Below are 12,431 nucleotides of genomic sequence, written 5' to 3' on the forward strand. Positions count from 1 at the left end.
TTTGCTGGCCCCTTATTGTCAGTGACTTAAAACAAAGTACAGTAGATAAAAAGCTTGTTTACGTCCACTACTGCTTCCCTAAAAGTACTAATACCACAGCTTAGAAATACTGTTACAAGTAAATGTCCTGTAACACTTTCACTTACGTAGTTACACCTGGGTTAACATACTGCTGAAGGTTACACCTGGACATTTCTGTAGAGAGGATATTTCTAAATACTAAAGCACCTTTTTTGGTTTGAGGACATGTATGTAGACGTGTGTGTGTGTGTGTGTGTGTGTGTGAGGATATGTATGTAGATGTGTGTGTGTGTGAGGACATGTATGTAGACGTGTGTGTGAGGATATGTATGTAGACGTGTGTGTGTGTGTGTGTGTGAGGATATGTATGTAGACGTGTGTGTGTGAGGACATGTATGTAGACGTGTGTGTGAGGACATGTATGTAGACGTGTGTGTGTGTGTGTGTGTGAGGATATGTATGTAGACGTGTGTGTGTGAGGACATGTATGTAGACGTGTGTGTGTGAGGACATGTATGTAGACGTGTGTGTGTGTGTGTGTGAGGATATGTATGTAGACGTGTGTGTGAGGACATGTATGTAGACGTGTGTGTGTGAGGACATGTATGTAGACGTGTGTGTGTGTGTGTGTGAGGATATGTATGTAGACGTGTGTGTGTGAGGATATGTATGTAGACGTGTGTGTGTGTGAAGACATGTATGTAGACGTGTGTGTGTGAGGACATGTATGTAGACGTGTGTGTGTGTGTGTGTGAGGATATGTATGTAGACGTGTGTGTGTGAGGATATGTATGTAGACGTGTGTGTGTGTGAAGACATGTATGTAGACGTGTGTGTGTGTGTGTGTGGGAGGACATGTATGTAGATGTGTGTGTGTGTGTGTGTGTGGGAGGACATGTATGTAGATGTGTGTGTGTGTGTGTGTGAGACCATGTTGAGGTTAAACTGGGGTCGTTGATCAGACGTTAGGCTTCAGAGTGAAACAGGAAGTTCCTTCATCAGGTTTCCTCTTCAGGCGCTGAGCTCTGGTCCTGAACCGTCGTCACGTGAGACTCTTCTGCCGCATCAGGATTCATCGACCGCTTGAGTTCCTTCTTTCATCGCTCGCTCAAACAACATGAAACAACATGAAAGAACGTTAAAGAAGCTTCAACTGCTTCAGGAGATCAAGACGACGCCTCAGACTCACCGAAGAAGAAGAAAGGACTCAAACTTCTGAGTTCTGGACCTTCAGGGAGCAGCTTCAGTCCAGATGTTCCTCCTCTGGAGGGAGGAGGAACATCCTAGTGTAGTACTCTGATCTCATAGTAGTACTCTCATCTCATAGTAGTACTCTGATCTCATATGAGATCTGAGTACTACTATGAGATGAGAGTACTACTATGAGATCTAAGTAGTACTCTGATCTTATAGTAGTACTCTGATCTTATAGTAGTACTCAGATCCTGTTGTAGTACTCAGATACTACAGTACAGTGTAGAAGTGCAGAACAATTCCAAGCACACATAGATGTTCAAGGTCAATAATGTTTCATAATATTTCATAATAACATTTCATAACAGCTGATGACCTGCGGTCTGACAGGAAGTGGAATGTTCCAGCTCCAGAGCGGCGGTATCGGTTCCCCGGTGCGTTTCAGCGTCTTCACCAAAGTCAACAGCTTCATGTTTTATTAATACAGAAGAAATCTGCCATCATCCATAATGCAGATGGCGAGAAGAAGACTTGTGAAGCACCTTCAGCGTTAGATGTTCCCCTGCTGCCCCCTGCTGGACGCGCTGTGAACCGCAAAGCTACAACATGTAGAGGCTCGAGAAGGAAACAGCTGACAGAAGAATGTCATCAGGGTCTGACCTGCAGGACAGTTTGTCTGCTCACTCTGACCGGAAGGGACTCATCTTTTCTTCCTCCATGAGCTCCACCTGCTCTCTCCTCCAGCTGCAGGCTGCAGTACCAGCTGCGGCCACACGCTGCCTGACTCTCAGCCATGCGGGTCCGGGGGGCGCTGTTTCCCCGCTTCACTCCTGAGTCTGTGAACCGTGTTCTGAAACATGATCCTCCTTCATCCACGACCCCCATGTGACAGTACTACGTCTTATAGTGTACTCTGGACTGCATCCCAGAGTACATAGTGTACTTTTTACTACATCTCAGAGGACATATTGTACTTTTGACCATATTACATACTGTACTTTTTACATAAAGTACATATTGTACTTTTTTCTACATCTCAGAGTACATATTGTAATTTTTTCTACATCTTATAGTACATATTGTACTTTTTACTACATCTTATAGTACATATTGTACTTTTTCTACATCTCAGTGTACATATTGTAAGTATCTGCTTGTCTTTCCACACTAAGTACTCTGTGTACTTGTACCTGAAGTGAGGTTGTTCTCGTGAAGACAGAAACGAGAGCAGCGTGTCTTTGTTCACAGTTTATTTTCTCGTGACATTATCAGATACTTCTCATAATCACAACACGGCGGCCATGTTGGCGTCTCCTGCGTCTGCAGCTATCCGGCGTAGGGAAACCTGAGGAGCGCGGCCTCTCCGGGGCCGAGCCGCAGCTCCGTCAGGTCCACGGTGCTGTCGGCCGGCAGGGCGTCGCCGTCGGTGCTGAGGACGACCGTGGCCCGGCGAGGCAGCGCCGCCGCCGCCGGGCCGCTCAGCTGCAGCGCCGCCGCCTCCTGCGCCCAGTTGAAGGCGGCCAGGTAGCGCTCGCTCTGATCCCAGACGCGCAGGTACGCCAGCGAGGAGGAGGAGTTAGAGAGCAGCAGGAAGTCTCCGAACAGCAGCGAGCGCTCCTTCCCGCGCAGATCGCTCAGAGCGGCGAAGAACCGCCGGCACGAGCGCCGCCCCGCCCACTCCTCCTGTAGTACAGAGACAGTACTGAGTACTACCACACAGTGCTACTGCTGCAGGTACTACTACCACTCCTGTAGCACAGAGACAGTACTGAGTACTACCACACAGTGCTACTGCTGCAGGTACTACTACCACTCCTGTAGCACAGAGACAGTACTGAGTACTACCACACAGTGCTACTGCTGCAGGTACTACTACCACTCCTGTAGCACAGAGACAGTACTGAGTACTACCACACAGTGCTACTGCTGCAGGTACTACTACCACTCCTGTAGCACAGAGACAGTACTGAGTACTACCACACAGTGCTACTGCTGCAGGTACTACTACCACTCCTCCTGCAGCACAGAGACAGTACTGAGTACTACCACACAGTGCTACTGCTGCAGGTACTACTACCACTCCTCCTGCAGCACAGAGACAGTAGTACTAGTTACCAGAAATAGAACTAGTAAACCTGGTCATAGTACTACTGCTCCTACAAGCACAACAAGTAATGCTAGTTCTATTCTGTGACTGATACTGCCAGTACAAACAGCATTGCTGCTACTTGTACTACTTGTACTTGCACTACTTGTACTCTTGTACTACTAGTACCTGCTCTCCTAGTACTCCTTGTACTCTTTGAGCTTCTGTTAGTTTCAGTAGCTCCATTTTTTGTTTGTTTACCTTCAAAGTCCCGTTCAGCTCCTCCTTGTCAGAGTCCCAAAGCATTCTGGGAAACTTGTTGCCCTTAAACAGAGAAGATGAAATGTGAACATCAATCAGTGATAATCAATAGTCCTGTTGATGATGAACTCCAGGGCTCCCCCTAGTGGTCAGAGTGAGACCAGCCGTCCTCACCTCGTCCATCAGGCCTATCTCGTCTCCGTAGGTGAAGACCGGCGTCCCCGGCAGCGTGAGCAGCAGCAGCTGGTGCAGCCGGACCAGAGCCGGGCCCGCCAGCGAGGCCAGGTGGCCCCGCCCCCCCAGGCTCCAGGCCAGCCTCTGCTGGCTGTGGGTGGAGTACAAGAGCTGCACGGACTGAGCGCGTTCCGTGGCGTCCGCGGGGAGGAGGACGCCGGACACCAGCAGGTCCACGCCGGTGGAGTTCAGGAGCGCCGACACGTCTTCGGCCGAGGTGCGCTCGGTGACCCCAATCAGGACCCTGCAACACCACCTGTTAGCTTCACCTTCACTGCAGAACCCAGCTAGTTATGAAGCTCCAGATCTAACAGGGTCATGTGGGACCACTGGTTCCAGAAGTTTCACTGGTTCCAAAGGTTCCACTGGTACCAGAGGGTCTATGTCCCAGTGGTTGGACAGACTGGTCTCTGACCTCTTGTTGGGCGTCTCCTCCGTCCCGTTCTGGACGATGGTCCGGATGTCGGTCCACAGAGACGGAACCACGCGGGACACTCGCTCCACCCCCGACAGCTGCACCCCGTCCACGCCTTGCTCCACCCAGAAGACCAGAGCTGCCTGAGGACAGAGAGACAGACGGGTGGAGACAGAGACCAGAGACATGGTGCCTGTCTGTCTGCGTGTCTCACCTTCAGCCTCTCGGCGACGTTGGTCACGCTGCCGTTGGAGAACCAGGAGCCTGAAGAGCCGCGGTAGTTAGGAGTGAGATCCAGAACCACGGAGATCCCTGAAGACAGAACGTCAGCGCCCCGCAGTCAGATGTGAGAACTCCACCCTGTAGCCCCACCCTGTAGCCCCACCCTGTAGCCCCACCCTGTAGCCCCACCCTGTAGCACCACCCTGTAGCACCACCCTGAGGTCATCCTCACCCCTCTCATGCGCCGCCTGCAGCAGCTCTCTGAACTGCTGCAGCGTCCCGGACTCAGAGGAGACCTCCTCAAACCTCAGCGCCATGGCGTCGTCAGCAGGGGCCACGTGGACCGGGCCCAGCACCAGACCCCGGACCTTCATGTGGGACAGGTGGGCCAGCTGCTGCTCCACACCTGGAGGAGAGGGGAGAGGGGAGTTCAGTAGCTGTATTTCTGTTCCTCCTGCCTTCGTCTCTATGAACACGTCCGATCCTTCCCAGCATGCAGTGCTCACCCTTCAGGTTGTGGGCGGGGCTGAAGGCCCAGGTGTCTGATACCCGGTACAGCGGGCCGGCGCTCCACCAGCTGGTGGCCGGCAGCTCTCTGCAGCGCGGCGCCTGCAGCACGATGAGCACGGCTCCTCCCAGCAGCCCGAACCAGCACAACCAGAACCAGACCAGCAGCGCCCAGCGAGTCCGCACCCAGCTGGAGACATTCACACATATATATATATATATATATATATATATATATATATATATATATATATATTTATAAAATATATTTTTATTACATATATTTTATTATCTATCTATTTATTTATTTATCTATTCATTTATTTATTTATTTATCTCTCCATCTCCTCACCCCGGGGTTCCAGCGACTCTCATCAGTTCTTCTTTGTTCAGTCCGGTGAATTTCTCCTCTCTGTCTTCGGGGATCTTCAGCTTCACGGTCCCGTTCTTCTCCGGCACCGGGTCCGGGTCCTCTCCTGCGGCGGGCGGGCCGTCCTGGGCCCGGGCTCCTCCTCCGGTCATCGGCTGCTTCTCCTGGTCCTCCTGGTCCAGATCCGCCTCGCTCACATCGGCCTCCGTCGCATCAGCATCCGCAGCGGGACCCGAAGCCTCCTGCGGACCCGCATCGGGACCTACATCGGGACCAGGGACCGCATCGGGACCAGGACCCGCATCGGGAGCCGGCGCAGCCTCCGCATCCTTGGTCTCCGCATCCTTCAGGTCCACGTTGGTCTCCTCCGTGTTCATAGCGGCGGGGATCCGGAACAGATCCTGTGAAACTGGTGAATGTCCGGTAACGTTCGGTCACGTTCGGTAACGTTCGGTGACTGCAGCGGTTCTGACCGTGAGGATGTGCGCGCGGCCGTCTGTCTGCCCGTCTGTCACGACGCAGCGAGTGATGCCTTCTGAGCTGTGGGAAATACGGGACCTCCCGTTCTCCTCTCTAGTGTTCTAGGTGGTTGTTGTTGTTGTTTACGTGTACAAATGAAACACAACGCGCGGGTCAGAGCCCTCAGCTGGAACCGGACCTCGGTGACCCTCTTGAGGTCCCTGAAGCGGACGCTGGAACGTCGAGATCCGGCTTTACTGAGCCGCAATGAGAGCTCCTGAACGCATCATGCGCACTGACGGTCTATGTTCATGATGTTAATAATGGTAATGTTTTAATGCCATTAATAATATAACAGAATGTTATTAATAACATTGTGATGTTATTAACAATATTATAACGTCATAATGTTATTAATAATATGTTAATGTTATGTTATTAATATGTTAACATTATAATGTTATTAATAATAGTATAATGTTATTAATATGTTAGTTATAATGTCATAGTAACTATCTGACTCACTGAAACAGATGAGTGAAAGAATAACTTTTTTACTGGTGGTCATTAAGACTTTAAACACTTGACATTTTTCTTTGCTTTTTTACTCATCTGATTTTTCTTTGTATAAATTATGGATGAACTACACAATATACATCCCAGTCCTTGAGTCCACTAGTTATCTGACTATTTATTTTTATTCTGTTTGTACTCATTTTAACTTTTTCATATTATGTTTTGCACGTGTTTGTGTTTATTATAATTGGTCCTTTCTGTGGACTCCATGAGGAGCAGCGGGCCAGTAATAAACTCCTGAGGACAAGCTGAGTGAGCGCTGGAAATACATCTTCATCGTGGAGTTAATTTCATTTCACACTTTAAAAATACAAAAACATAACACAGATTAATAATATCTGTGTAATATCTCCGGCCGGCCTGTCTTCCCTCCCGCTCAGTGAGACGGCGCCTTCGTGTTAAAGTCCTGTCTCTCTGACGCCTCTTGTCCAGCTGCTTCCGCTTCCACAGCCTCCTCTTTGGCAGCCGAGGAGGTGCAGGAGCGGTGGCCTCCACCGTGGGGAGGAGGAGCGGTGGTGGTGGCACCAGCAGCCTCAGTCTTGGTCCAGCAGCTGCTGGTAGGTCCAGGGTGTGGCAAGCGTCCAGGGGGAAGGCCTCTCTCTGGTGGAGCCGTGTGGTGCGGTGCCACCAGAGGAGCGCTGCTGGATGGCACAGCCGCCTCCAGGACATGACCCTCCTGGGCTTCCTTCCTCCAGTTGAACCTAGTCAAACCGGTTTAACCCCTTGAAGACGTAACTGCTGGACAGTAATGAGCTTCTTAGTTTAGTGTGGTACTCACCACCGGCTGAGCCTCTGGTCTCAAACAGCTGCAGCTTGTCTCTCAGGGTCAGATTGTCCAGAAGCTGTCCCTGATGGTGTTGTAGCTCCTCAGGATCAGAGACCAGCGGCTGCAGAGCAGCTCTGAGGGTGGAGGCCACGCAGCAGGATGCAGACGGCCTCCACCAGCCTGCGGGCGTCCGGCTGCGTGGAGACGTCTGCAGAGAAACAAGAAGTCAGAGGAGACCCTGAACACTAAAACATTTCACAAGCAGACCCTCATACTGCTCACCGCCTCAGTGGAGGCGCTGCAGCGCCCACCGGGGGGAAGATCTATCTATCTATCTATCTATCTATCTATCTAGATAGATAGATATAGATATCTATATCTATATCTATATATCTATAGATATAGATATAGATATAGATATATAATGAATATTGTCAGTCTCAAAATGGAAAAACGCCTAAATATTTCATTAGAGAAACATGTGTAAAATATTAATTTGAATCTTTTAGATTAGACTGGATAAGGATTCATGCTATGGTCCCATTGTGTTTCGTTAATACATTCATTTATACTTATCTGCAGGCTTCCATCTGCAAATAAATGTTCAGGCAGAAATAAAAAAAAACATATTTAGTGTTTTCATGACTCAGTGTCAGCAGCACTTAACGTGGTTGAGACTATTGAGGGAAAAAGCTTCAGAGTTTATTCTTTTAAAAGAGACCAAGACCATGAACTTACTCACATGTTCAAGTACAGCTTGATATTTACTTAGTTTTACTGGATCATGTGTTATTGCAACACCAAGAAGTGAATCCTCCAGCCAGTCTGTTAGTGAGCCAGCGCTGAGGAACGACCTCTTTTTACCTGAACAGCTCCTGCTGCTTCAGACGCTGCTGTGAGGACCTGCCAGCTTCAACGGGGTGGCTAACGCTAGCTTCAACGGGGTGGCTAACGCTAGCTTCAACGGGGTGGCTAACGCTAGCTTCAACGGGGTGGCTAACGCTAGCTTCAACGGGGTGGCTAACGCAAGCTTCAACGGGGTGGCTAACGCTAGCTTCAACGGGGTGGCTAACGCTAGCTTCAACGGGGTGGCTAACGCTAGCTTCAACGGGGTGGCTAACGCTAGCTTCAACGGGGTGGCTAACGCTAGCTTCTCTGGAGCTGTCAATCTTCAGACGTCTGTGCTTGTGATCACCCGGCTTCGCGTGCACACGCTCTGGCCCCGTCCTCTGAGACACTACGCGGTGTATTAAAGACACGTCGTTTATCCATCTTTTATTTCTTGATCTCGTTATCTAGGCCTCAGATCACAACTCCTACTGTTGAGCCAACTATGTTCACACGGCACTTCCGGTTTTACCCCAAACCAAAAGTAGTGAAAAAATGTTTTCAACAAACTTCATATTAAGTGTAGCATAATAATAATAATTATTATAGGATGCTTTTATTTGGGAAAAGATAGTTATTTTTGTAATTGATTTACATTTTATGAGTGACGTAGAATTCCTCCAATCAGCGCCCGAGAAAGGACTCGGGCTGTTCGGTTTCCCGGGGCTCAGTACACGTCAGGGCTCGTGTCTCGTTCACATGTCGCCGACTTGCAGAGCTGCTCTTCAAGAAGACTCAACCCTAACGAGACCAAATCTCTCCTCCAAGACTAATTGGAGAGAAGAACTTACGCGGAGAAAGGTGAGACACCTGGTCCCAGTTTAGACCGCCAGTTTAGAAAGATAAAAAGACCGTGAAAGTAAAGCCGCGCATGCGCAGTTGGATACGAGGCAGCTTTGGCTAGTTGCAGTTATGCTAATGCTATATTTAGCTTACCATGCATGCTTTTTAAGTCTACGGGTCAGAATCAGCATGGAGGAAAGAACACTGAGACGGGCTGCTAGTGCTGCGTCGATGCTAACGGTAAAGTGTATTAATGCAGACGACAGCGTTCATACCGTCATTAAAAACCTGGAATATAATTGGAAACTTAAAATGACAATTTCCAGGCCTGGATAAGTCATGAAAAAAAATTCCAAAGGTCATTGAAATGTTATATTTATATGTTCATGTCGTTCATTTCCGCTGAGTTTGAAATAATTTGAAATGCTTTAAAAGAAAGATATAAGCAAGTGCTCTCAGTGTGAATTATTCGCGCTGCGAGTGAACGCACCTTAACACGTGACGTCAGCGTGTCCGAGCTACACTGTCGCAGCAGTCGCTCTGCTCGTGGGCCGTCGGGATAATTCACTCTGCCAGGGACGCGTGGCTTTAACGTTGCTTTGCTACTTATGGAGAAATACACGTCATGAGTTACAACCGACAAAGACGCGGGACAAGCCAAACGTAGGTTGTGTGGAGGCAAATCCTTCGACATTTCGAACATGGGGGATGGGAGGAGGCGACATTACCGAGCTGCTAAAGGGGGAGCCAACGTCGCTGCAGCTAGCGGAGTTGTAGCTAGCGGAGTTGCAGCTAGCGGAGCTGCAGCTAGCGGAGCTGCAGCTCCGCTAGCTGCAGCTAGCGGAGCTGCAGCTCCGCTAGCTGCAGCTAGCGGAGCTGCAGCTAGCGGAGTTGCAGCTAGCGGAGTTGCAGCTAGCGGAGCGTGCTGCTGGCCTCGGCTCCGAGCAGGCAGCGGTAACCGACGGCGCCGTGACGTGACGTTCTCACTGTGGAGGTAATGTGTGCACTGAAGGTCGCCAATTTACATTGTTCTTTTAAATCATCCGAAGATGCCAGTCTGTGCTTTCGCCGGATGTTCCCTTTCGCCATGAGCCATGTGGCGAAAGGGAAGTTTAAAGTCATGGAAGTCCATTGGTCAAAATGATAAATATGTACTTTATTAATATTCAAGAGGGAATGTGTTGTCATAGTAGCGCCACACACTTTAGACGCCATGTAATAAACTAAACACACAAAATAATGACTATTTATTTTATGTGTGTGTGTGTGTGTGTGTGTGTGTGTGTGTGTGTGTGTGTGTGTAATGTATATGAAACAAGCCTGTAAAATGTGTGAGAACCCTGCCTGTTTACCTGTTAATATTTAATATTATAGTTTATAACATTATTTTACCCATTGTATTTAATACACTGCTATTATATTAATATACATACTGTCTATTATACATTATATTTATATGCATACAGTCTATTATACATTATATTAATATACATACTGTCTATTATACATTATATTAATATACATACGGTGTATTATACATTATATTATTATACATACAGTCTATTATACATTATATTAATATACATACTGTCTATTATACATTATATTAATATACATACGGTGTATTATACATTATATTAATATACATACTGTCTATTATACATTATATTAATATACATACGGTGTATTATTTATAAGTGAACATGTTTTATTGGCTGTAATGAGCTTAGTTTTATTCATATGTGAGTGAATAAAACACCTCAACTTCCTGTTGCAGAGCTCAACATGAACAATGACATCATCTTCTTCATCATCAAGTATTTCCTGCTAATGTTTTTTATCATGTTTAGATGATCATTAATCCTTAGGCTCCTGCTGATGACGTCATTGAGGAGACATGAGACGGAGGAGCAGAGCTGCTGCTGGAGGTGGAGGTGCAGCAGCAGCACCTCCACCTCCAGCACCTCCACCAGCACCTCTACCACCTCCACTAACACCAGCACTTCCACTCCTACCATCTTCAGCAGCACCTCCACCAGCACCTTCACTCCTACCATCTTCACCAGCACCTCCAGTACCTCCACCAGCACCTCCAGTACCTTCACCAGCACCTTCACTCCTACCATCTTCACCAGCACCTCCTGTACCTCCACCAGCACCTCCTGTACCTTCACCAGCACCTTCACTCCTACCATCTTCACCAGCACCTCCTGTACCTCCACCAGCACCTCCTGTACCTTCACCAGCACCTTCACTCCTACCATCTTCACCAGCACCTCCAGTACCTCCACCAGCACCTCCAGTACCTTCACCAGCACCTTCACTCCTACCATCTTCACCAGCACCTCCTGTACCTCCACCAGCACCTCCTGTACCTCCACCAGCACCTTCACTCCTACCATCTTCACCAGCACCTTCACTCCTACCATCTTCACCAGCACCTCCAGTACCTACCCTGGTAGGAGTGAAGGTGCTGGTGAAGGTACAGGAGGTGCTGGTGAAGGTACAGGAGGTGCTGGTGGAGGTACACCAGCACCTCCTGTACCTTCACCAGCACCTCCTGTATCTTCACCAGCACCTTCACTCCTACCATCTTCACCAGCACCTCCAGCATCTTCACCAGCACCTCCAGCATCTTCACCAGCACCTCCTGTACCTTCACTCCTACCACCTCCACCAGCACCTCCTGTACCTTCACCAGCACCTTCACTCCTACCATCTTCACCAGCACCTCCTGTACTTCCACCAGCACCTCCACTCCTACCATCTCCACCAGTACCTCCACCAGCACCTCCACTCCTACCATCTCCACCAGTACCTCCACCAGCACCTTCACTCCTACCATCTTCACCAGCACCTCCTCCAGCATCTCCTGTACCTCCACCAGCACCTTCACTCCTACCATCTTCACCAGCACCTCCAGCATCTTCACCAGCACCTCCTGTACCTTCACCAGCACCTCCTGTACCTTCACCAGCACCTCCTGTACCTTCACCAGCACCTTCACTCCTACCATCTCCACCAGCACCTCCAGTACCTCCACAAGCACCTCCTGTACCTCCACCAGCACCTCCTTTACCAGCACCTCCTTTACCTTCACCAGCACCTCCACTCCTACCATCTTCACCAGCACCTTCACTCCTACCATCTTCACCAGCACCTCCAGTACCTCCACCAGCACCTCCTTTACCTTCACCAGCACCTCCACTCTTACCATCTTCACCAGCACCTCCACCAGCACCTCCTGTACCTTCACCTCCACCAGCACCTCCTGTACCTTCACCAGCACCTTCACTCCTACCATCTCCACCAGCACCTCCTGTACCTCCACCAGCACCCCCTGTACCTCCTCCAGCACCTCCTGTACCTCCACCAGCACCTCCACTCCTACCATCTCCACCAGCACCTTCTGTACCTCCACCAGCACCTCCACTCCTACCATCTCCACCAGCACCTCCTGTACCTCCACCAGCACCTCCACTCCTACCATCTCCACCAGCACCTCCTGTACCTCCACCAGCACCTCCAGTACCTCCAGCACCTCCTCCAGCACCCCCTGCACCTCCACCAGCACCTCCACTCCTACCATCACCAGCACCTCCTGTACCTCCACATCTCCACCAGCACCTCCTGTACCTCCACCAGCACC

The 12,431-nt window shown here is 49.4% G+C and overlaps 1 protein-coding gene across 2 annotated transcripts; it reads right to left on the reverse strand.

Moving 5' to 3' along the window:
- Positions 1-2,450: 2,450 nt before the first annotated feature.
- Positions 2,451-5,836, reverse strand: LOC137802305 (amino acid transporter heavy chain SLC3A2-like). 2 transcript variants are annotated; one of them, XM_068600104.1, is made up of 8 exons: positions 5,293-5,836; positions 4,940-5,130; positions 4,666-4,839; positions 4,426-4,523; positions 4,212-4,354; positions 3,737-4,040; positions 3,491-3,625; positions 2,451-2,898 (listed from the first exon to the last, which is right to left on the reverse strand). In XM_068600104.1, the coding sequence occupies exons 1-8, from the start codon at positions 5,685-5,687 to the stop codon at positions 2,542-2,544; spliced, it is 1,797 nt and encodes a 598-aa protein (XP_068456205.1). In that variant the 5' UTR covers positions 5,688-5,836; the 3' UTR covers positions 2,451-2,541. The 2 variants fall into 2 exon arrangements, with proteins under 2 accessions (XP_068456205.1, XP_068456206.1); XM_068600105.1 differs by having other exon boundaries at positions 3,563-3,625; positions 5,293-5,835.
- Positions 5,837-12,431: the final 6,595 nt, after the last annotated feature.

Source organism: Clinocottus analis, unplaced genomic scaffold (genome assembly GCF_023055335.1).
Source record: "Clinocottus analis isolate CAN_PGR_092001 unplaced genomic scaffold, fCliAna1.0.p SCAF_5, whole genome shotgun sequence".
NCBI classification, from domain to species: Eukaryota; Metazoa; Chordata; class Actinopteri; order Perciformes; family Cottidae; genus Clinocottus; species Clinocottus analis.